Source organism: Acomys minous, assembly GCF_964271855.1.
Source record: "Acomys minous genome assembly, chromosome: 7".
NCBI classification, from domain to species: Eukaryota; Metazoa; Chordata; class Mammalia; order Rodentia; family Muridae; genus Acomys; species Acomys minous.
Window position 1 is genome coordinate 8,571,862 of NC_140488.1, and position 26,385 is coordinate 8,598,246.

The 26,385-nt window shown below is 41.7% G+C and overlaps 1 protein-coding gene, 1 long non-coding RNA gene and 1 pseudogene across 6 annotated transcripts in view; 2 read left to right on the forward strand and 1 right to left on the reverse strand.

Annotated features, from left to right (window-relative positions):
* Positions 1-26,385, forward strand: part of LOC311601301 (actin, cytoplasmic 2-like) — a 473,705-nt pseudogene that overhangs the window by 438,673 nt on the left and 8,647 nt on the right. The gene's annotated exons all lie outside the window — the stretch shown is intronic.
* Positions 15-24,700, forward strand: LOC311601631. 3 transcript variants are annotated; one of them, XR_014780615.1, is made up of 5 exons: positions 15-159; positions 700-806; positions 11,636-11,820; positions 19,856-20,657; positions 24,216-24,700. It is a non-coding gene; the product is annotated as an uncharacterized lncRNA (long non-coding RNA). The 3 variants fall into 3 exon arrangements; XR_014780616.1 differs by lacking the exon at positions 24,216-24,700 and adding an exon at positions 21,604-21,711; XR_014780617.1 differs by lacking the exon at positions 24,216-24,700 and adding an exon at positions 1,752-1,908 and having other exon boundaries at positions 19,856-20,730.
* On the reverse strand, positions 12,764-21,609 carry LOC311601630 (uncharacterized protein). 2 transcript variants are annotated; one of them, XM_084789200.1, is made up of 6 exons: positions 21,476-21,609; positions 20,309-20,439; positions 19,275-19,348; positions 17,522-17,609; positions 17,145-17,265; positions 12,764-13,390 (listed from the first exon to the last, which is right to left on the reverse strand). In XM_084789200.1, exons 1-6 carry the CDS (start codon positions 21,522-21,524, stop codon positions 13,341-13,343), a joined length of 513 nt encoding a protein of 170 aa, XP_084645326.1. In that variant the 5' UTR covers positions 21,525-21,609; the 3' UTR covers positions 12,764-13,340. The 2 variants fall into 2 exon arrangements, with proteins under 2 accessions (XP_084645326.1, XP_084645325.1); XM_084789199.1 differs by lacking the exon at positions 12,764-13,390 and having other exon boundaries at positions 16,594-17,265.

The window sequence follows — 26,385 nt, forward strand, 5'->3', positions numbered from 1 at the left end:
TTAGAAGTCAAATCACCATGTGGGGGAGATTGGTTATTAACCAGCTGAAAAACACGCTTGAACAAATTCTGAGAAGAGGTATATATGTGAGCCCAAAATAAGAGGCGGATCCTTTGGAGACTTGGGGATAATTTCGGCTATTCATTCCTGTGCCTCAAGGTGCTCCTAGAGAGAACTGCTGGAGGGAAGGCTTCGGGGCTCTGGGCTCCATTTGAGGCTATGGGTTCTGGTTTCTCCAGGTTCCTGCAGAAGAAATCCTGCTGATTATGCCAGGATAACCATTCCTCAGAACTGATATCTTTATGGTTTCATTATTGTATTTTTAAAACTCTTTTTCCTATTATTTAGGTTAGTTGGGTTATCAGTGAGGTACTCTCGGTCAATAAGTTCATAATAAAATCTATTTGCTAAGAACATTGAGCCTACAGGGAAGAGTCAGGCAGATATCTTGGTGACTGAGAGAAGAACATACAGTGACTAGAGGAGGGAACCAAGGGAGAAGACCCAATTGGGCCAGGAAAATAGAAGGAAAGATGCAATCAATTAGGAGGGTCTGATCTCCCAGCATGCTCATCCTTTCACAGGATCAGTGCTTGCTCTGTGCCTTCAAAGGAGCACGGGGAATGGGGGTAGGGGAGGAGCTGAAGTTTGACTTAGAGATGACTAACATGTGTTTCTTCGCCTGTTCCTTGTTTTTAGGATCCTGGAGAGCTTCAGAGAACAGATGAAGTCCCTGCTGTCAATCAACTGTCTTAACCTTACCTTGTAAACCCAGGAGTCAACAAAGGGATTCATAGATGATCCAGGTAAAAAGTCAAAGTATTGTCTTGATTCTCCACCCTAAATCCCAGATGGACATGGCTAGACACTGGTCCTTGGCAGGTGACACATGTGGAATAAAAAATCAGCCCTAAACCAGAAAACCAAACCACTTTTCTCAAGGCATTTACTGTGCACAAGTACCCTCCTTACACTGGCTTGCCTAGCAGACGGCATACCCAATGCCTCAGGTTTAAATCATCCCATGATACCAGCCCTCTCCTAAAACCTAGAGGTTGTTTCCTTGCTGAAGTCCTACCCCACTCCCAGTCAGGTGAATTTCCAGCTCCTCTTCCACCTACCTTCCCCACAGGCTGGAACTTGGATTACACAAACACTTGAATTCGCTATTCTAAATACTGCAATTTGCCTGTCCTGTCTGCTGACCTCGGCCTCTCTGTATTTGACATGGTTTGATTCTGTAGGGTTGTGGGTTTTGTTTCATCACCAAGGTGACTATGTGGTTAATTACCCTTTGACTTTTGGGGTCAAGGCCTCCATCTGGGCAGGAAACATCAGTGACTCCAGAAATTTCACCCATTCACCACCCCCATGTCTCTGCAGTGTCAGGACTTGTGTGTGCCATGGAGGAATGCCCAGAGGCTAACTGGAGCCACCAAGTTGTTGGTAGTGTATTGAGCAGTCTCATCCACCAAGTTTCATTAGCTCCCTTGTTTCATCAGACTGCAGCTAAGCCAGGGGCCAGATCTACTGGTAGAAGGGTCTCACTCCAAGGACTAAGCCTAAACCCATTTACTGGTTAAGGTTCATAAGCTTAGGATCAGTTTATACTTGAGGCAGAAAGACAGAGCAGAGGTGGAATGCTGTCTTGCCTGATCATCTTAGCTTCTGTGCAGGGCTACATGCCAGTCTTTATTTCCCACACGCTTATGTCTCAAGTAACTGATTTTCTTTGGGCAACATTTTCCTAGTGTTGACTAAGCACCAGGGTCACAAGCCTTGAATATTTGTGGAAAGCCAGTTGAGTCGCACAAGGCCCTCACTTCTGGGAGTAGTAGGAACATCTAAGACCTGAGCCAACCTCTACCCATCATGGGAGCAGTTTAAAAGAGCACTGATGCACTTATGGCAGGTGCTGAACAAAGTCAAGAATGGTCTAGGAGAGCCAGGGGTTCTTCCCACTGGGGCACTTCCCACCTGGGGCTCTTCCCATCTGGGGTTCTTCCCACTTGGGGCTCTTCCCACCTGGGGCTCTTCCCATGTGGGGCTTTTCCCACCTGGGGCCCTTTCCTCATGGAGCCCCTTCCACTTGGGGCCCTTTCCATCTGGGGTTCTTCCCACCTGCAGCTCTTCCCATGTGGAGCCCTTTCCACCTGAATTGTGGGCAAAGATGCAGAGACAAAAGAGAACTTTGTGCTGCTTATGATATTGGCGATGCACGAGGGCAGAAAGTTGCAGAACCTTTGTATCATACCCAATGGTTCACCAAAGCTGAAGGCAGAGTGCATGCTGAGAGGAAAGAATCAACTACAGAGGGAAGGAAAAGATAGGACCAATAAGGGGGGACTGGGATTGCATTGCATAACAATAGATGATCATGCAGCAGAGCCTTGCTTACTGTTCCTGCTGAAAAGCCTAATCATTTAACATCCCCTGTGGCATAGTTAATGGAAACCTAGCTCTGAATCTGAGAGTTGATTTTTAATTTGGTGTTTGAGAATGAATAACATGTACTTTGGGATTCCAAGATGGCGCCGACCAATAAGCCGCGTATCTGATCTACTCCGAGAAGACCAGGGACATAAATAGAGAAACAGATTGCTGGACTTTGAGAACTGTAGGTGAGTGGGGCCCCAAAGACTGCAGTCCAAACAGGGGGCCCACCCCCCTCCCCGGGGACAAACATCCCGGAGGTGCAAAACGCACTCCCCAAACTCTAGAACGGAATCCACATGCAAACTACAGCTGCATAGAAAGCACCGACTCGCTGTTTGGGGAGGGATTTTCCGGAGACTCTAGCCAGGAGTCTCAATGAAGAGGGGAAATCTGCCCTAGGATTCCTCCTTCCACACCACCCCAAACTGCAGAGATCACCCGCCTGGGGCGAGTGGAAACGCAGGCGGAGGGTCCCAACAGGTGGAGGGACTGCAGCTTGCTGGCTATCCAGGGCCCAACCTAACACCAATCGTAGTGGATTGAGCCTGCAAACAGCGGCAGTGAGAAGTCAGCTTGGAACTGCTTCCACAGACATATCAGGAGACGTGGGTCTTGCCTAGAGCGATAGCTGAGCGTCAGAGCCCGGCGGGAAGACCTGGTTCCAACCCGCGGGTTTCCTCCAGACCTCTGCACCGCGATTGTGCCTACCCAGCCAGTAACAAGGCACTGGCCCTGCACTCCCTGAACTAGAGAGCCGATCCGGGGCCCTTGGCCCAACCAAGGCAGGCACTCTCACATTATCGGGAGTCGAGACTTGGGTGGGTCGTGTTTGCAGTGTCTAATTGCTGACCCAGAGCATTAGTGGAGCATCAGAGCCCGGCGGGAAGACCTGGTTCCAACCCGCGGGTTTCCTCCAGAGCTCTGCACCACGATTGTGCCTACCCAGCCAGTAACAAGGCACTGGCCCTGCCCTCCCTGAACTAGAGAGCCGATCCGGGGCCCTTGGCCCGACCAAGGCAGGCACTCTCACATTATCGGGAGTCGAGACTTGGGTGGGTCGTGTTTGCAGTGTCTAATTGCTGACCCAGAGCATTAGTGGAGCATCAGAGCCCGGCGGGAAGACCTGGTTCCGACCCGCGGGTTTCCTCCAGAGCTCTGTACCGCGATTGTGCCTACCCAGCCAGTAACAAGGCACTGGCCCTGCACTCCCTGAACTAGAGAGCCGATCCGGGGCCCTTGGCCCGACCAAGGCAGGCACTCTCACATTATCGGGAGTCGAGACTTGGGTGGGTCGTGTTTGCAGTGTCTAATTGCTGACCCAGAGCATTAGTGGAGCATCAGAGCCCGGCGGGAAGACCTGGTTCCGACCCGCGGGTTTCCTCCAGAGCTCTGCACCGCGATTGTGCCTACCCAGCCAGTAACAAGGCACTGGCCCTGCACTCCCTGAACTAGAGAGCCGATCCGGGGCCCTTGGCCCGACCAAGGCAGGCACTCTCACATTATCGGGAGTCGAGACTTGGGTGGGTCGTGTTTGCAGTGTCTAATTGCTGACCCAGAGCATTAGTGGAGCATCAGAGCCCGGCGGGAAGACCTGGTTCCGACCCGCGGGTTTCCTCCAGAGCTCTGCACCGCGATTGTGCCTACCCAGCCAGTAACAAGGCACTGGCCCTGCACTCCCTGAACTAGAGAGCCGATCCGGGGCCCTTGGCCCGACCAAGGCAGGCACTCTCACATTATCGGGAGTCGTGACTTGGGTGGGTCGTGTTTGCAGTGTCTAATTGCTGACCCAGAGCATTAGTGGAGCATCAGAGCTCGGCGGGAAGATCTGGTTCAAACCCGCGGGCTTTCTCCAGAGCTCTGCACAGCTTTCCTGCTATTGTGCCTACCCACCCAGTCACAAGGCACTGGTCCTGCACTCCCTGGAATAGAGAGCTTATCAGGGGCTCTTGGCCCAAACAAGGCAGGCAATCTCACAATATCAAGAGAAAAAACGTGGGTCTTGCTTGCAGTATCTAATTGCGGACCAGGAGCGACCTTGGTCCCTCCAGGCATAGAGTTCTGGGAGAAGGTGAACACCTCTACAGGGTATAGAGACAGACCTAAAAGACAGCTACACCTCCAGAAGATCTGATTTACCTGGGATCTTGACTACAAAGCCACAGGAAGGACAGGCAGCAGAGATCAACCTACACAACCAGAACGTCTGTGTGTGGACCTTAATCTAGGTCCCAAAACTGCTGATCTGAATCACAGCAGTAAAATCCAAAGAGAAATCTACTTTGGATGACTCAGCCGGGAGCCCACAGTGCAGAGGAAAATCACCAGAAGGGAAACCAGATCAACTACCTGTTCCACGGAAATACTCCTTGATCCCCACAGGCAAGAGCACCTGACCTATAATCAGTCATCAATTAACCACTCTCAACCAGCGAAGGTCACTACAAAATATCTTCCAACATCAGAGACATCAAAATGACAAGAGGACAACGAAAGAATGCTAACAAAAACCAAAACAGTTTGGCATCTCCAGATCCCAGCATTCCCAATGAAAACAACCTGGAGAACCTAACAGCAATGGATAGTCAAGAAAAGGACCTCAAAGCCCTAGTAAAGACAATGATAAAGGAAGAATCAATTAAAATCTGTAAACAATTGCAGGAGGAGGCAAACAAGAGGGCTGAAGAGTTAAAAGAATCATATAAAGAGGCATTTGAAGAATTTCAGAAAAATATAAATAACCAGATGAAGGAAATCATTAAAACAGTCCAAGACATGAAGATAAAAATGGAAGCTATGATACAGGAACACACAGAAGAAAAACGTGATCAAGAGGCATCAAAGAAGAAAACAAAGATCTCAGAGGTGGCATTATCTAACAGATTGCAAGAGATGGAAGAACGAATATCGGGACTTGAAGATACAATCGCAGAACTGGAATCAACCATCCAGGAAAATGCTAAATCTGAAAAGCTCCTGACACAAAGCATTCATGAAATAAAAGATAACATGAAAAGACGAAACTTGAGAATAATAGGGATAGAGGAAAGAGAAGGCAACCGACTCCACAGTCCAGAAAATATCTTTAATCGAATAATAGAAGAAAATTTCCCCAATTTGAAGAAGGAGATGCATACGAGCATACAAGAGGCCTACAGAACACCAAACAGAATAGACTTGAAAAGAAAATCTTCCCGTCACATAATAATAACAACGCAAAATATACAGAACAAGGAAAAAATATTAAAAGCGGCAAGAGAAAAAGGCCGAGTAACGTATGAAGGCAAACCTATCAGAATTACTCCTGACTTCTCAGCAGAGACCATGAAAGCCAGAAGGGCCTGGACAGGGGTTCTGCAAACCCTAAGAGAACACAGATACCAGGCAAGACTACTATATCCAGCAAAATTATCAATAACCATTGATGGTGAAAACAAGATATTCCATGACAAAAACAAATTCAAACAGTACCTAGCCACAAATCCGACTTTACAGAAGTTACTAGAAGGAAAACTCTACCCCAACTGGTCTACAACCAAAACTACATAGGAAATGGGTAACTATACCATTGCAAAATCACAACCTCACAAAATCTTGACTCTTACAAATACCAAAAATGAAGGGACTTACCAATCACTGGTCATTAATATCTCTCAATGTCAATGGTATCAATTCTCCAATAAAAAGACACAGACTAATGGAGTGGTTGCATAAACACGACCCAACATTCTTCTGCATTCAAGAAACACATCTCAACCACAAGGACAGACATTGCCTCAGAGTAAAGGGTTGGGGGAAAATATTCCAAGCAAATGGTCACAAGAAACAAGCTGGGGTAGCCATTCTAATATCTAATAAAATAGACTTTCAACCAAAATTAATCAAAAGGGATGAGGATGGACACTTCGTACTCGTCAAAGGTAAAGTCAACCAAGAAGACATCACGATTTTGAACATCTATGCTCCAAATACAAGGGCTCCCACATTTGTAAAAGAGTTATTAACAAAGCTTGCCCCACTTATTGATACCCACACATTAATAGTGGGCGACTTCAATACCCCACTTTCACTCAAGGATAGGTCTTTGATTCAAAAACTAAGCCAGGAAATAACCTCATTAACCAATGTCATGAATCAAATGGATCTAACAGATATCTACAGAACTTTCCACCCAAACGCAAAGGAGTATACCTTTTTCTCAGCACCCCATGGAACATTCTCTAAAATTGATCACATAGTTGGTCACGAAGCAAACCTCAACAGATACAAGAAGATTGAAATAATACCTTGTATCTTATCAGATCACCATGGTCTAAGGCTGGACTTCAACAACAACAGAAATAACAAAAAGCATACTAACACGTGGAAACTAAACAACTTTCTACTTAATGACACATGGGTCATGGAAGAAATAAGGGAAGAAATTAAAGACTTCCTGAAACTCAATGAAAATGATGGAACAACATATTCAAATTTGTGGGACACACTGAAAGCAGTGCTAAGAGGAAAATTCATAGCACTAAGTGCCTTTAAAAAGAAAATGGAATCATCCCACATAAACAACTTAACAACACATCTGGAAGCTCTCGAAAAAAAAGAAGCAGAAACACCCAAGAGGAGTAGACGCCTAGAAATAATCAAACTCAGGGCTGAAATCAATAAATTAGAAACAAAGAGAACAATCCAAAGAATCAACAAAACCAAGAGCTGGTTCTTTGAGAAAATTAACAAGATAGACAAACCGTTAGCCAACCTAACGAAAAGACAGAGAAACACTATCCAAATTAACAAAATCAGAAATGAAAAGGGAGACATAACAACAGATACTGAAGAAATACAAAGAATCGTAAGAACCTACTTTAAAGGCATTTATGCCACAAAATTCGAAAATTTAAGGGAAATGGACAAATTTCTCGACCGATTCCATTTGCCAAAATTGAACCAAGACCAGATAAACAAATTAAATAGCCCTATTTCGCCTATAGAAATAGAAGCAACCATTGATAGTCTTCCAACCAAAAAAAGCCCAGGGCCAGATGGCTTCAGCGCAGAATTCTACCAGTCCTTCAAAGAGGAGTTAATACCGATACTAGTCAAGCTATTCCGAAAGATAGAAATGGACGGAACATTACCAAATTCCTTCTATGAGGCCACAATTACATTGATACCTAAACCTCACAAAGACCCAACAAAAAAAGAGAATTTCAGACCAATTTCTCTTATGAACATTGATGCAAAAATACTCAACAAAATACTCGCAAAGCGATTACAACAGCATATCAAAGACATTATCCACCATGACCAGGTAGGATTCATTCCAGGCATGCAGGGATGGTTTAACATACGGAAATCCATCAATGTAATCCATCATATAAACAAACTGAAAGAGAAAAACCACATGATCATCTCTCTTGATGCAGAAAAAGCATTTGACAAAATCCAACACCCATTTATGTTTAAAGTTCTGGAGAGATCGGGACTACAAGGCACTTATCTAAACATAATAAAGGCTATTTACAGCAAACCAACAGCCAACATTAAATTAAATGGAGAGATACTCAAGGAAATCCCTCTAAAATCGGGAACCAGACAAGGCTGCCCTCTGTCCCCATATCTCTTCAATATAGTTCTTGAAGTTCTAGCCAGAGCAATAAGACATCAAAAGGAGATCATGGGGATCCAAATGGGAAAGGAAGAAGTCAAATTATCCCTATTTGCAGATGATATGATAGTGTACATAAGCGATCCCCAAAATTCCACCAGAGAACTCCTGCAGCTGATAAACACCTTCAGCAAATTGGCAGGATACAAAATAAACTCGAAAAAGTCAGTAGCCTTTCTGTATACAAATGACAAACAGGCAGAGGAAGAAATTAGGAAAACTACTCCCTTCACGATAGCCACAAACAATATAAAATATCTAGGAATAACTTTAACCAAGCAAGTGAAGGACTTATTTGAAAAAAACTTCAAACCTTTGAAGAAAGAGATTGAAAATGACATCAGAAGATGGAGGGATTTACCTTGTTCATGGATCGGGAGAATTAACATAGTAAAAATGGCCATCTTACCAAAAGCAATTTACAAATTCAATGCAATCCCTATCAAAATACCTACAAAATATTTTGAAGATATTGAAAGATTAATTCTCAAATTCATATGGAGAAATAAAAAACCCAGAATAGCAAAATCAATCCTATACAATAAAAGATCCTCCGGAGGAATCTCCATACCTGATCTCAAGCTGTACTACAGAGCAACAGTAATTAAAACAGCATGGTACTGGCAAAGTAATAGGCTGGTGGATCAATGGAATCGAATTGAAGACCCGGAGATGAACCCACACACATTTGCTCACTTGATTTTTGACAAAGAAGCCAAATCTATTCAATGGAAAAATGATAGCATCTTCAACAAATGGTGCTGGTCTAACTGGATGTCTACATGTAGAAAAATGCAATTAGACCCTTATTTGTCACCATGCACAAAACTCAAGTCCAAGTGGATTAAAGACCTCAACTTAAAACCAGAGACATTAACTCAGTTAGAGGAAAAAGTGGGGAAGAGCCTGGGACACATAGGCGCAGGAAACAACTTCCTGAACAGTACACCCACAGCCCAGGCCTTAATGTCAACAATTAATAAATGGGACCTTATGAGGCTGAGAAGCTTCTGTAAGGCAGCAGACACTGTCAAGAGAACAAAGCGACAGCCTACTGACTGGGAAAAGATCTTCACCAACCCTTCATCTGACAAAGGTTTAATATCCAAAATATATAAAGAACTCAAGAAATTAAACACCACAAAACCAAACAACCCAATTGCAAAATGGGGCTTAGAACTAAACAGAGAATTCTCAACAGAGGAATATCAAATGGCTGAGAAACACTTAAAGAAATGCTCATCCTCGTTAGGCATCAGAGAAATGCAAATCAAAACGACACTGAGATTCCATCTTACACCCATCAGAATGGCTAAGATCAAAAACTCAAATGACACCACATGTTGGCGAGGATGTGGAGAGAGAGGAACACTCCTTCACTGCTGGTGGGAATGCAAACTAGTACAACCACTTTGGAAAGCTATCTGGCGTTTTCTCAGAAAAATGGGAATAGGGCTTCCTCAAGACCCAGCTATCCCACTCCTTGGAATATACCCAGAAAATGCTCGAACACACAACAGGGACATATGCTCAACCATGTTCATAGCTGCTTTATACACAATAGCCAGAACATGGAAACAGCCTAAGTGTCCCTCAGTAGAAGAATGGACTAAGAAACTATGGTACATTTACACTATGGAGTATTACTCAGCTATTAAAAACGAGGAATTCCCGAAATTTGTGGACAAATGGATTGACCTAGAAATTATCATAATGAGTGAGTTCACCCAGAAGCAAAAAGAGACAAACGGTATATACTCACTTATATCAAAACACTAGTCCAAGGGATACGTCCCATGAAAAACCTTACTTACCAAGAAAGTGGGTCAGAGGAGAGGACATCCTATTGAGACTTTAGGCGAGAGTAGCATGGAAGAATGGGGAAATAACAGGACCCACAGGGTCCTGGAAACCTACAAGAAGAACTTTATGACAGGCAGATCTGGGTCCTGGGGTCCTCCTCAAACTAAGGCACCAGCCAAGGAGAAATAGGCAGTAAACTTCGAACCCCTACCAAGACCTAGCCGACGAACACGATATTCTCCACTGTTGAGTGGAGAGTGAGATCTGATTCTCACGTGAACTCTGGTGCCCCTTTTCTGACCATGTCCCCTGGATGGGGAGGCCTGGTGGCACTCAGAAGAAGGATAGCAAGTTACCAAGAAGAGACTCAATAATCTTAGAGCATACATAGGGGGAAGAAGTCTCCCTCAATCACAGACATAGGGGAGGGGAGAAGGGGGGAAGTGGGAGGGAGGGAGGAATGGGAGGAAACAGGGGAAGGGCTAACAATCAAGATGTAATATGAATAAATTAATTAAAAAAAAAACATGTACTTTGATCAGTCTGTCCTTCTCCCTCTCCCCTAACTCCACACATAAGTTTTCCTACCACCACTCTCTGCCCACTGAATCTCTTCAGTGCAGCCAGTATGTGCACGGGTGTGGAGTCATTCACTGGGACACAGACAGCCCATGAGAGAGTCTATATTGCCAGAAAAACAACCCTCAATCTCCTTCTCCCAGCAGCCATTTGTTGTCATTGATGACCCGAGCTTGAGGTTAAAGTGTTGGGGCCACTCCATGGTGATGTGTAATTTGGGTGGCAAGAGTAGTCCTAGGTCAGTTAGTGCAAGGTGAGGCTTCTGGCCACACACATTAATCCTTCCTCAGGCGAGCAGGCTCTTGCTTCAGTTAGTCAGAGAGCCTGAGGTGAGGGTTATCAGTGGGGTCTATCAGGCTGTCCTCTGACAGAGTTAGAATCCCAGCAGGAGCTGGGAGTGCAGCAGGGGCTCAGGAGCAAGGCTTCAGGTGGCTTGAGATCACAGTGGGTGGGACAGTTATTAACAGGAACATGTCTCCAGCCCAGTCAGGGTGAACAATACCCACAGGCTACAACATGTCAAGCCTACTTTCCCCTTCATTGTCCGCAAGATACACTTCAAAACATTGCTCAATACACAGCCCTGGCTATTGGCTGCTACTGTGGCATGAAAAGATGTGGAGGAAGGGTGTGGACTGAAGCTGATAGTCTTAATAATACTCTTCCTTTTTTATTATAAAATGCATTTGGGACTAAGAATCTTTATAAATGTTGGATGCCACAGAAAACTCATGAATATGCAGCTGTAAATCTGTGTATATATAATATTCCATTATATATAAGCCAAGTCTTGTCCTTTCTATGTGGAAATGAGCAAGTGTAAAAGTTAAATTAAACCATGTCTGGAAGCTCTTGTGAATTTCATCATTTCCCCTGCATGAGCCACACTAATATGTAACTCCTGAGCTCTCCCTGGAGGGTGAATTGAACTTGGCCTCATGTTGAAAAGATAAACAAGGTCAAACTGACTCTACCACCCCATGTCTCCTCACTGGGTTATAGTGAGGTGCTTTCAGCTTGGGGCCACTTTATTGACATTGTTGTTGGAGTGGAGAAACACAGGAGAGGGTACAAAGCCACCTACTTTGAATCTTAGAGCTAATGACTACTGTGTTGAGGATGGAGAAGGCAGGCTAGGTCCCGGGGCTTCCTTTCCAGGCTCTTCAATCTAGAAGGTGTTGCAGCTGTTCTGTGGTGTTCGAGAGAAGGACAGAGCTCCTGGGCTGCAGCTGTTGACTCCTGTGCTCACAATCTCTGGAGAACTTCTCTGTGCCTCTACTTACCCTCAGCTGGTAGGAGTTGAGCATATGCAGGAGGGGCAACAACTAAAGCAGGAAACTCTGGTGAGTGTCAGCATTTGATGAACTACCTGACAAAGTGAGTGTGACTGTGCTCAGCCATTGCAGGGCTGCTCAAGGAGGTTATCTCCAAGAACAGCCACATTCTAAGCAGTGGGCAGAAGCAGTCATGCCCACAGGTGGCCTCAGGCCTCCTGGAATTCCCATGCCTTCCTAAGAAGCGCTCAATCTTACCGCTGTCCTCAGCAGTCCTGTGCTTTGTGAGGAAAGTGTTCTGCTCCCCAATGGCATATTCTTCAGCTGAAGAGCAGATTGCTAAAACAAGTTTGCAAATGCAGAGCTTAGGCTGTGATTCTGAGAACTATGGATGCTGTCCAGCAAATTAGAGTGAACTCCAAAGTCACACTGGGACCAGGGTGCTTGAGTAGCTATCAAAAGCCCACAAGCCACCACCATCCTTCTGTTGCCCTCAGGGCCATACCTCTTTAAGACCTCATCTCCAAATGGGGTGATTTCTGGTAGAGCTATCCATGCCCCTGACCCCCCCCACTCCTACCACTCTTAATATAGTGTGGAAATGTTCTTCTTGGTACATGACCAACAAGCAAAATCACCTTTGTAGCCACAATTCTGGGGAGATGATCCCTGAACTGTACTGGCCAGCCAATCTAGCCTGCTTGTGAGCTCCAGGTGCAGTGGTAGACACTGTCTTTAAAAGTAAGATGGGGATAACACACACACAAAGACAAATCAACCAACCCAAAAGGTTGCAGGTGCAAAAAGGGTGCCTATATTCATAGCCACAGAGGAGGGTTCCAGCCATTGGAGTCTGTAAGTGTAGAAAACAGGCCAATGTGCCAGGAACAGGTACTGCATGAAATGTTTCTCTCTAGAACATAGGCTCTTCATCAGCACATAAGTGTGGGTCTACCAAGTCAGAAATATTCCTAGGATTTCAAAGTCAGCCTCACAGACACAAGACTTGCAGTACAATATAGTGTTTATTAAACAAAGACATACCCTTTTTTGAACAGATATTACTTCTCAAATTGGTTGTCTGGAATATAGGTTACAAAGTGGCATAGGACCACAGAAGACATATATGAATAAATCAAGATTAAGGCCCGAGATTTAAAAAAAAAAGGGCATGATGGAACAATATTTTTCTGCATTTCAAACCTCTGTGGCATTTCGTATTTTGGCAAAAACATTAGTACCCTAGAATTCTGCCCATTGAAGGCAGCTTGCCCCAGCAAAAGCACAGATGTATATACGTATACTTGAAAAAGTGTGGGGCAAGCAGATGGAAATGAATAGTAGTTATCACACACTAATCTGGATGTAATAGTTTGCTTTTGCAGCTTACTTTCCATTAAACTCATTATGCTTAAGAAACAACTAAAAACTAAACTTATGAGTAAAGAAAATAACCCACCCACCCTCTCACATCAAGGGACTCTTGTATGTCCCTTTCCCATATAGACCATGGACTTAGGTCTTCTGCCTCATCTTCCCCTTAGGGGTGAGGATTGATGGTGTTCTCTTCAGTCAGAAAATATGCAGAATTATCTTGACCAGGCTGCCTGGTCTCTCTCAGGTAAGCAGAAGAGGCATGCTGCAAAGAAAAAAAAAGCAGGGAGAGTGGTAAACTGAAATATTCTGTGGTGATAGGAGTATTCCTTTATTTCAAGCCAATGAGCCACTGACAAGTATCTTTGCATTATTGGTTTACAAGGTACTAGCAGAGGAGAGAGAGAGGCAGGGGGGATGGAGAGAGAGAGAGAGAGAGAGAGAGAGAGAGAGACAGAGACAGAGACAGAGACAGAGACAGAGACAGAGACAGAGACAGAGAGACAGAGAGAGAAACAGAGACAGAGACAGAGACAGAGACAGAGAGACAGAGACAGAGACAGAGACAGAGACAGAGACAGAGACAGAGACAGAAAGAGAGCTTGGAAAGTTAGGATTCCTGTACTATTCTTTCTTCCAGATGCCCCTTGGCTTAATGGCCATCCTGAGAACCCAAAACTTCCTTTTAGTCTGCAGCATATGTGTCTGGCCCTCCATTCCCCAGCTTTTGTGAAGTCAGACCTAGCCAAAGTCTCAACTTTAGCCTTGGATTTAAGTCATTTCCGCACTTACACAGTGGAAGTAAAGGTGTCAGCTCCCACCAGGAAGTGGAGGAGGACAAGCACAAAGGCAGTGTTACAGGTATCAGTTGTAGAACTCTTTTTTGACTCTATTTTGAAGTGATTCAGGACCAAGTAAGTGGAACCAAATGGGGTGAATGAGGAAAATAGATTCAGGAGGAGTTGGGTTTCAAGCAGACAGCTGAAGACCAGGACAGGAGTGAGCAGAAAGGAAAGAGCCCAGTCAGAGTCATATGTCCACAGGATGAAACTCTTGCCCTTCCTACTCTAACTCTTTCCCAATGAGCTATCTGAAACCCGACGTTCACTGCCTGGACGATTAGATCAATTTGCTGTCAACTCTGATTCTTAGAGTTCCACTCAAGAACATCATTGTATTGGTAATGGGCACGAAAAGGGCTACCTTTTGGAGTCTACTTTGCTAGTGAGCCCGTCAGACCATTTGCCAATTTTAATCTCGGTATGAGATCATAGGGACCCAATTTCTGGTGACACTGATGGTTCATTTGGTCAAGGCATGTATATGAAAATGGTACACATTTAGCTATCTAGAATTTCTAAATATTTAAAATGAAAATACTTTTGATGTCTTGCTTCTTTGCCAGATTGAATGTTTCTGCTCCTTATAAGGCTAGCTGGGACTTTACATGAAGAGCTAAATCTGCTGGGTTATTTTTATCAGGACCAGTTTTATTCTGTAAGTGTAGCCCTTAAAGATGGTCCCCAAGGTCTGTCTGCCCTGTCTAACATAAGGCAACTCCATAGATAAATGCCAAGCACACTCACTCAGCAAAGGGAATTTTAAGGAACTTTTTCAACACGATGAGACCTATCCAAGGTAGGTTCTAGACTGTATTGCAGTATTGCAAAATGGATAATCTCAGTAAGGAATCTGGATTCAGTGTTGAGCTTGGCACTAAAGTGAGGTGTGGCTGGGGAAGACTGAAAGTCAGATTGTATTTAGGAATCATTTATGCAGCTCAGTCATACAAGGATCTTTGTAGCTGTTACTACTGCAATAAAACCCAATGGTTTTACTCAGCAGTGAGTTCTACCATCACATGTGTGACTTCCTTCACATTGATAATGCTTTCAACTCTGCATACCAAATAGAGAACATATTGCTGGGGCATTCTCCTTATGAAGAAGAGTCCCAGATCAAAAGAAAAAAGCTATAGGGCATTTCAACTCTATCATACAGATTCCCTCTTAGACTGTAGAGCCACAAGTTGAAATAAGTCACAAATGACTCTAAGTCTCACAGACAGGAATTTACACAAGCAAACTGAAAGTTCCATGCAAAACCTCTGAAAAAATGTCTTTAGTAACATTATTCATAATTATCAAAAACTTGAAAACAATCCAGATGTTCTTCTGCTGATGGAGGGATTAAAATTGGTAATATAGTCATAATGTGGAATAAATGAAAGTGATCCATTGTTTCCTGTGACATGAAATTTGCTAACTGTACATTTCTAAGAAAAGGAGACAGATGAAAATGTCCTCACATTGGTAATAAGAATGAAACCAATGTTGTTTTGATTATGTAATGTGTGACATTAAGGGCATCACAATGGAATGGATAGATATTCTTTTTTGCTTTTGTCCATCTTCCCGTGTATTGCTCTTTCTACTCCAATTACTTTATTTTTGTGACAACTTCCATGAATCCCAGGATGGCCTTGAACTCATGGCATAGATAATGGCCATGAACCCCTGACCCTTCTGCCTCTCCCTCCTGACTACTGCATTGAAAATTTTCTCTAAGTCCAAAATTAGTTCAAAATGAAAAACATTTACAAAATATAAGCATCAGGATCAGGCAGAGTGCCCCACCAGATACCTCCCAATTGCTCCACGCAGCTTCAGGATGCACACTTCACAACAATGCTATGGATACAAGCAAATTGCACTTCTTCAATCATTCAGTTAGTTTTATATATTCCATTTTAGTCCTTTTGGAAAATTCTAGTTCCCTGACAGTTTCAGTGCTCAGAGCTTTGACTAAACTTTTCTGCTATCAATCACTTCCAAATCACTTTTGCATCTTAATAGTATATTTGCAATTTTCTGGTTCCAAATGAAAAAATAAAATAAATATCAGTAAGCCATAGCAAGCACTCCAGATGCTGCTAAATTTCAATGTCTCTTGCTGGTTATCTGGCTTTGCTCGTCTGACTGGAAAGGCTAGCTGTGGGATCTTATAAGGATTGCTCCACAGCTGGTTTAACAATAATGAATATAATTCGACAGAACAACCCTACAAGGTAACTTCAGATAAGTACGTTAAGTGCAATCACTCTTCATGTAAATGTTAGAAATGGTCACACACACACACACACACACACACACCTACCTTTGTGCTGTTTTCAAAGAACTATTTGGAAAGGAGATCTGAAACTTACAGAAATAATGGAAGTGGTGCTACTAAAACTATTTGACAATTAAACCTACATTTGAAACTGAGGAGAAAAGAAAGATGAACCATAATAAGTGAAAATGTCACAATATAACTTATCTGCAATGAGATCCATGTCTCAAGTGTTGCAGGTTTTATACAATGGTATAATTAGGACTTTGTTATAGAAACACATAAAAAAAGCAGCAGTATTTTGGAGGGATTAACCACCTTCACTGCTACTTCCATTACAATGTCCTGGCAACACACATGCCTATAATTCTGTCATCTCTGCACTCAGGAGTGGAGCTAAAGGGCCCGCTCTGACTTCTAGGACAGGGTGAACAATACATAAAAAATTTGCGGCAAAACATCAACAAAACTAACAACAAAAACATGTTGTTACACTAAGACACTGCAAGGACATAAACAATAAAGTGTTATTTATTCAAAGACAGATCTATCACAATGTTTGCAGTATTAAAATCAAAAGCAAGTGAGTAATACAAATTCAACAGAAAAAAGGAGAGTCTGCACATTTCTAACTGGGGTTTCTAAAATGTGTAAGATCAGTGATTGCTTGAATCTATGAGAAGATATTTACTTATATTTCTCTGAATCATCATCTCAAAGATTTACAGAAAATGAGCAAAATTGGACATGACACCTGTGATTTCACAGTGTTATAAACAGAACACTATTTTAAACCTCCTAACAACCTTGAAGGTCATCTGATTTATTTCATCCACTTCCAAGTAGCTCATTGTACCTACTCGATATCAGGGGTGTAAAACCCGTGGAAGAAAGGCTTGTCCTCGTACCTGTGCACTTCCTTGTAGTTGCACTTATGTTTCTGCTTGTGCTCAACCGAGCTGATTTCCTGGTCTGAATTGTTCCAAGTGGCCTTTGCCGAGTGGCTGGGCGAATATCTACAATCTCAACCTGAGATTCCAAAAGAAGAGAATACATTTGACTAGCGGGATAGAATAAGACACAAATAATAGGAAACACAGGCAGAACCCAAACACTTTAAACATAATAACATACTTCAAGCAATTGAGAAGCCAACACTGTGTGTGTGTGTGTGTGTGTGTGTGTGTGTGTGTGTGTGTGTGTGTTTGCAACAGACATGAAGTAAATAACAACATTAGAGGGATAAAGGTTCATAGTTCTACACAACGGTGGTCAGTGTACATACTTCTGAGTCTGAATTAGGATGTTCCATTTTCGCAGCTTCATCCTGGCAAATTCTTTGCAATTCATTCTTCTGGCGTCGTTTTTCAAGCCTCAATAAAGCCATAAAGAAAGAATTATCAAAATGTGTGTTGTGTACTGGCCAGGAATCTTGGTCTTTGTTGGATAGCTTTCATTGCACTAGACAGGGTTATATAAGCTGATTGAGGGAGAAAAAAAATCAGTGACAGTTTTGCCAGCTGTGAACACTGTCATCAACAATAATGACTGGCATGGCAAAATATGCCCACGTTTACAACAGTTGCATCAATGTTACGTGGCAACCGAGCAATTTCTGAATGGATTGATGGCCATACCACGGGAGGAAACATATGTCTGGTATTATAAATCTGATCAAGAACACAATGCTGGGGAGTTCACCAGCCCCAAGAGTGAATCTACTTGCCATTACCTTGCTAAATGGGCATAGCGTCAATGTGCTCTCTAAATTAATGTCTTTATGCAATTCGTCTTTATGCCCATGGATTAGTGCAGTTCTCAGATCTCATCAGAGAAGTTCATTTACGCAGTATTCAGTGGTTAAAATTGAAACTCACAACTAGTCAAGCTATAGAGAATTAAGTGTTATTGGCATGTTTAGATATACATGGTACATCTGTAAGAGCCGCTTCCACACAAGGCTTAGGGAGTATTGCAGAAGGTAGGGCAGGAAGGCTGTAGGAATCAGAGATCAGGGAGATAACAGTGTCATGTGGACCATGACGGGAACACTGCACTCAGGAGCTCATAATAGTGGCGTGGCCACATGAGACCCACAGAAGCCCTACCTCCTGTAATACTGCTCCAAAGAGTGTCTGTTCTAATTGACCTCTTTAGAACAATATAGAAATATGATCCAATGAGAAGCCACTGTTAGAACCCAATCTCTGCTCTGAACACAGTAAAGACATTCATAAACAGAAAGAACTCTAGCTCAAGGACAGGAACTAGCCACTCAGATGTTTGTTTTGATAAATCTCTGGGTATTGTGTTTATTTCATACTCCATTAATTTTCCATTTTTAATATATTATCTATTTTTCTCTTTATGGATTAAGCTTAACATCCAAATGGTATAACGAGACACTTTTTTTTACACAATGAGAAAGACCAAGGACAACCTATTTTAAGTAAAGCAAATGGTTTCAGAAGGCCTACTCAGGTTACATATGCTCATGGTAAGGTTTTGTCAACTAGTTCATATTTTATTTGCTTTCTCAGTGTCTCTACTTGTAAAGACAGAGTTGACAGAGGATAACTGTGAACTATTGATTATCCTTACTCCATATCTCAAATGCTATCACGTGTGCTTTCAATACTCCAGTTTTTAAAAATATGTATTTCTTTATTCAGTGTGTGTGTGTGTGTGTGTGTGTGTGTGTGTGTGTGTTCATGTATGTCACTTGTGTGGAGGACAAAGGAAAACATTCAGGAATCAATCCTCTCTTTCTGCTACGTGGGTTCTAAGAGTTAGGCTCACAATCTCAGATGTACTGTGTATATTTTTTCTTGGTCCATTATTGGACTAATCTAGAAAATAATGCAACAGACACCAGTTACATAGTTCCTCACATACATGAAAATACACAGATTTGGAAACCAGCAAATTGGTCATCTTAGATTCATTTGAAATCCTTAGTTGATCATGTATTGTATGCAATTTCGTTAGTAAAAAATGTGTTTCAGCTCTGCGTTACTTATAGCCATGATACCTCTTACCTGCGGCACTTCACAGGAATGTCATCATCCGAGTCAATAACTATAACATTGGATTGAATTTCAGTGGGGTGTTCCTGCAGAAAGATTAGCATATCCATTTCCGTTGTTGCCATCATCATGTTGGCATCTTTGAGAGTCAAACCCACAGTCAAGCCCCAGCCTAATTTCCACTCAAATGTATCTGCATACTAAAATATGCTTGACATATATAGCATCCATTACATATTCTAGTTACAACTGATCCACAGGTCAGTGTGAGGAAGACACCAGGTTTATAGGTATAAAAACAAAGTATACACAAAATGATTTATCCCAAGCCTAGTAGATCCAGAAGAGGAATTTCATTTTCACTCAAGTTCACCACTCACTATTTTATGCCATCATACTGTAAAGACTGTAAAGACTCTTCTAACTGCTGTCTTTCTGTTCTCATCTTTTATAAAATACCCACCAGTATAGGAACAGTGTCCTAGAGGCCTAGAGAGAAAAACTGGAGTAAATCACAAGTAGACGTCCTGGTGCCTTGATGAAGGCTAGCGGAATATGGATCGGCCAAGTAAGATTCATTTTCTCTTTCTCAGAAGAGGAAGCAGATCTTGGGACTGAGTCCTACATCTTTGAAGTCTACATTCTCATGGCAGATGATGGACAACTTCCTTCAGTTTTCGCTTCTATACAACGTTCATCACTGTTTTCAATATGGAGAGGCGGTTTATTCTAAAACTGAAAGTGGGAGTGATGGATCTGCTACACCACCACAAGAGGATCATGTACCACAGGCCAGAGGTCTTCATCTAGGCTGCTAACACTGCCCTGTCCATGGTGTTCTACTTATGCCCCCATTGGTGCCAAATCCTTGAGATTCCATCCACTGTAATCATTGTAATCAGTCCAGATTCCTGCCATTCACCTCCTAAACAAATATACAATTGCTCTTTCCTCACTGAATACTGAGTCCCTCTGCACTGATGTCCAGCTGCTGAAAGCAAAAATGATGTGCCCTTCAAAGTGAGGGAGACATAAAACATACTCACTGATTCGTGTGGCTTGCGAAGGATGGAAATGGTTCCCACGAGATAGTACTGTTGCTCCCCTAACAGCCTTGGAGCTGATGACCGAATGTTTCTGCTGTTAGGAACATATTTCTTCCAAACCATAAATGACTCTAAAGATGACACAATGTCAATTAATTTAAAAAGTATACTGGATAAATAAGGTGGCAGCTAAATAATACATCACAATGCTGTTTGCCACCCCAATGGCATTTTTCAAGATTTTGAGCCATGGTATTTTTCTTGTCTTCTTTCATTGACAGCCAAGCTCTGCAGATTCCCCAGATGGTCATCACCAAAATATGAAAACCAAATGTAAACTTGTGCTGAGGTCAGTCGTTTGCTGTTGCTCAATTGATTGTTGTGGAAGTCTCTAAAAAAAACTGTGTGTGTGTTTGTGTCTGTGTGTGTGTGTGTGCATGCATTTATCCATATGTTTTAAAGATATTTCACCTTTAATTTCTAAGAAACATGAAAAATATTTTAATTAGCATTTGGTTACCTGAAGCACAAACTATACCTCACCTCTGATTGTCTTGTATATTTTATGGCTCTGAAGCAGTTAACTTTTTATATGTCAATTTCTCTGCTTGCACATCCTTAAACCTTAAAACATCAGGCCCCATAGCATACATGCCATAAATGTGGAAATAGCATAGATTTGTCTAGTGAAAATGTTAGAGAGATGACTTCTTTCCCCAGGTTAGTGTGCAGAACTTTAGTGTTTATATTTTATATATTGGTCCTTGATAGGATGCTAGAATTCTAGACCCCCAACCCAACCAGTAATTCAATCTGTGGTATGATTTACAAGCTACACAATCCATTTGTAACTTTAGGTGTTCATAGAGTTGCCTTTAAGCTTGGCAGTGCATTAACCTTTTCTTTTTTTATTAAGTTTTAAAAATATTTTGTTTTCTAAGGTGAGACAGCCATCATTTACCAATGTCATCTACCATATTTCTATATGGGACCACTTTATAAAAGTCACTACTATTTTTTTAATGCCTAATAGGCATAGCCATAAATTGTGAGACTATTGATGTTAGATGTTTTGTAAAAGCCAATAACACAAGAACATGTATGCTAGCAATCAGGGAATACATCACACCTGATCATCATGTATATATCATGGGATGGATTGCTTACCATCATAATAATTCTGCAGGTACAAGATGAATTTCACATAGGCATACATTTTGTTTTTTTCATATTTGCCTCTCTCAGCATCTCTTTGCTGGGCATTCTGATACACATTTCCTTTTCTTACCCAACAGCAAAATTCAACAAGACTTCCAACTAAGGAGAGCAAGAGGCAAAGTTATGTAGTCTGCGGGATTATTTCACACAATGAAAGTCTTCCTTAGTTAAAAGAACATTTTAAAGAACACAACTTTCTTCCCATGAACACTGATACTCACTGAGCTATCATTGTTGTATCTGTAGACTAGTATACTGGTATTTATATAGCACTACTAAAATCAGAGAATTACTTCTGTAATTAGGGCTTAGGATAAAGAACAAGACAGAGTGGAGGATGATTATTCCATAAAATAATTTTCTTGATTCTTTGATAATTTCATATACGCATGTGATATATTTTGGTCAAGTTTATGTCCCATGCCTCCCAAACTCTCCCAGATCCAGTTTCACATCTATTCATAACCCTTTGGGGGACAAATGACCTTTTCATGGAGTCACTTAAGACCATTGAAAAACACAGATATTTACATTAGGATTCACAGCAGTAGAAAAATTAGTTATGAAGTACTGGTGAAAATAATGTTATGGTCGGAGGTCAGCACTGCATGAGGAACTGTACTAAAGGGTCACAGCATTAGGAAGATTTAGAACCACTGGGACAGAGCATGCTCAGCCAGCCAGGGACCACGTCATTGAAGAAAACCCACTCACCTTCCCCCAGTATCCACGAAATGACACTAGCTCCTTGGCTGAGAGTCAGGGCCCATGAACTACTACTCCCTATTCCTCCAGAGGAGATAGTTTTTTAATGTAAGAAATGTTGTGAATGAAATTATAGGCTATAAACGTAAATGAATATATGATCATCAGCTATATTACCTGATATTTTTTTGACAAAAATTGCTAAGGGGTAAGAGAGAAAGAAATTATTCAACTGAGTGTTACTGATCACTCAAAAATTCAAAATTAAATTGAAACAAAACAAAGCCATGTATACATACCTGCATTTGCCAAAGGAAGTTGGAGAGTGATCTTCTGAGATATTTCATCCTTTTGTTCATCAAGAATAATATCTAATAAAGTCTTTCCCACAATATCTTCCTGGAGAGAGTGAGAGAGAACAGCCTTTGCTTCCTATACTAATACTATTAGTCTGCCCTGTGAACCTAGCTCTGCCCTTGCCCACCTATAGGTATAGGTAGGTGCTGAGCTTCAACCCAATTGCATTGCCCTCCAGTAACTGCTCCATGCTACAGCCCATTCTGGCCATGGTTTTCCTGTGTATTATCTACCTCAAACAGTTGAAGCCTTTCCTATCCATCTCGGAGACCACCAACGCTGTAACCACCACCATGTACTGTTTCCAGAATTTGTTTTTATTGACTTGACATGAAAACCAGTGGAGAAGATGATGAAATATGGGCATAGTTGGATACCAATGGGTTATATGAGGCTAAAAGTAAATCACCCGTAAACAGAAAACCATAATGACCCGCTTCTCCAGAATCTGGAAGAACTTACTGGACGGTGGCCAAGAAGAGGTAACACATTCTGTGATATAAAAACGACTTTTCCATCTATGTTCATGATAGTTGAAATGTTTTCCAATGGCTAATAAAGACATAATAATAATATAATTCAATAGTGGAACAATAATAAAATGATAGCTTTATTTCTAAGTGCATAAATAATTATAATAGAACACTGAAAATGTTTTCCATTTCTTACATATCGTTAAGGTAGGACCATACCTAATCAAATTCTTCCTCCTACACAACAGAATCTACTTAACCTTAGGCATGAGATACTTATCAAATGATGTGTCACTTAAACAAATGTCAGTGTGCACCCAATTAACACTAAACATGGGAATTTTTAGACATGAAAAGTGCACTTAACATACGAACATAGATAACATGGGTTTTTTGAAGTTTGATGTGATCTGAGAAGTGAAATGTAAGCAAAAGGTCTCCAAAGAAAATTATCATAGAAATATCAATTTGGGGGCTGAGGCTATAGCTCAGTGGTAGGACATTTCCCTAGTGTTTGTGAGGACCTGGGTTCCATCTTTAGCATAAAAGGAAAAGAAGACATCAACTTATAAGTTAAAATACACGGTAAAACACAGCCAGAGAGTTTTGTATGTGTTTATGTTGGTAGAGTACTTACCAGGTGCAAAAGGACCTGGTTTATAATCCCAGTAACAGAAAAAAAACAAATAAACAATGACAACAACAACAAAACAACCACCCAAATCAACAACTACAACAACAACAAAACTAAAGTAAGCCTAAAGCCAGGACCTGATAGGACTCTGACTGCAAGTTTTAGGAAGATTTTCAGGGAATGTCACTGAAAGGTTAAAATGAAGAAACTATATGACCAGTCCTCAACATATTAGAGGATACCATAGACGCTAATGGTTCTTCTTCTAGATATACATGAGGAAAAAAGCAGCGCCTCAAAGAACTGTGTTTGTCCACATTCTTGGCAGCATTATTCACAATAGCAAAAAGGTGGAGGCAATCTACTATGGTTTGGATATGGCCAGTCCTGCAAGCACTCATGCCTTGAAAGCTTGGCCCCCATTGCACACTGTGAGAGGTGGTAGGGTCTGTAAGAGGAGAAGCAGAGTGCTAGGTCACTAGGGATACTGCTTACCACTCTTTGGCTTTCTGTCTTACAGTATGGTTGTTCTCTCACTTGCTACCTCCACTGTAAATCCAGCTCCACCATGAAGCCATCTCACAAGCGATACAACCAAGTGGCCATCCACGACGGATGCAGAATTTTGAACTTGCACTAAATAAACCTCATTTCTTAGAAGGCAGCTACGCTCACCACTATACCACCAATGCCACCTCAAGCTTTTTGTCTTTATAGAGTAACCAAACTTAGCAGTTTTATTTACCGCAGAGAAAGCTTAACATATACTCCAAGCAACTGACAGATAAAAGGCTCTGAAAAATGTAGCATAACAAGTAGGTAAATCTTATTTAGCCTTTACAGGGAATTGTGCCACCAAATATTTTAGTGAGTGAAATAAGCCATTCCAGAAAAGAAGCATGTTTCATTTTATGACATCTGTAAAATAATTAAATTGTAAGGAGAAAGAAAGAAGTGAAAAGCAAACCATAAAAATAATAAAAACTTTTAAAAAGAAAATGAAAATCAGCTCTTTGAAAAGAGAAATCCTGGTGATAAGCCCCTGATAAAGTGAATTGCATAATGAAAACCACAATCTTCAAAAAACAAGTTTATTTTATGTGTATGAGTGGGGTTTTTTCCCTGCATACATGTCTGTCCGACCCTCTGGGACTGGAGTTACAGAGAATTGTGAGCTGTTGCATGAGTGCTGGGAATTAAACTCAGATCCTCTGCAAGAGCATCAGTGCTCCATTTTTGGCGGGGGGTGGGGGGGAGACAGGGTCTCTCCATGTAGCCTTGGCTGTCCTGGACTCACTTTGTAGACCATGCCGGCCTCGAACTCACAGTGATCCATCTGCCTCTGCTTCCCTAGTGCTGGGTTTAAAGGCGTGTGCCACCACGCCCAGCTAGCAGCCAGTGCTCTTAACTGATGATCAACATTTTTAAGAACAAAAGGTAGACATCATTACAGAACCTTCAGCCATAATAAATATGACTCGAGAACGTTATCATCAATTTTATGCCAGGAAAATTGAAATTGATTGGATAAATAAGTTCTTAGGAAGTAGTTTACCAAAGATAACTCATGAAAGTAGAAAATTTGGATCATACCTTGATCACTATAGAATGGAACCATTACTTTCACATATCCACTTATTACCTGCTGTGGTTTCAAACTGGTTTGAGTGTATCCTCACCCAAAGGGTCACACACATGGAGATATTTGTACCACAGAAATAGCAACTGACCAGCTCCTGGATTCATTATGTGTTAATCCAAAAGACTATGCTGCTTTTATTGGTGTCAGTGTATTGACACTGCTAGGTAAGTGCTGCGACTGAGCTATAACCCCAGCCTCAGTTGAAATTAAAAACAAAAGACGAAAGAAAAAAACTCCACCTTCTTTTCATGGCTCAAAATAATGGCCCAAGCTACACCTCGTTCCAGAGGCCTTAATTTTTTAAACATTTTTTCTGCTTAAAGACAGCTGTGCTCATACTTACAGAATGTTTGTGGCACGAAAAGCTTCTCTAAGAAAAGGTTTTCCAGGGAAGTTACTCACACATGACAGAAGCTAAAAGGTGGCAGAGGAGGCATTTCCCCCTGCACTTGTGCCGATAAACATCCCTGTGGTTTATAGTCACCTTCTATAATAGTTCAAATATGCATTAGGTTTTATACAACTTATTGAAAGACTTCAAATGATAATTTTGAGGCCTCTACACAACACAAATTTCATTATATGATACTTACCAGTCCTTTTTTTTTTATAATGAACTGCATAAAAGGAAGAAAGAAGTCCATACGTGGCTTAGGTTTTCATTTAAGAATGTGTACTGTTGTAATACTTGTTGTATTACTTGAAGGCCTTTAGTCTTCCAGCTATGCTTTGAGATGTGCTGTAGTGCATCTTGTATTATACACAATCTACACATAGAGTACGCAACAAAAGCACCCTTACCATAACCGCCGTCTGATGGTACTCTTTATAGGTAGTGAAGACAGGAGCTTCATTTTTTTCAAAATTGGCCCTTACGTCTGACATTCCTTCTCAAAAAAGAAATGCGAGATGTTATATTAAGATAATGAGCAGTTGATATTAGAGTTCTCAAAGTTACGAATTAGAAAAAAAGTATTAGTTTTTGAATGGAGGTGGGATTTGTGTATACCATAGCTTATAGTGGAAGTCAGAAGAGAACTTTGGGAAG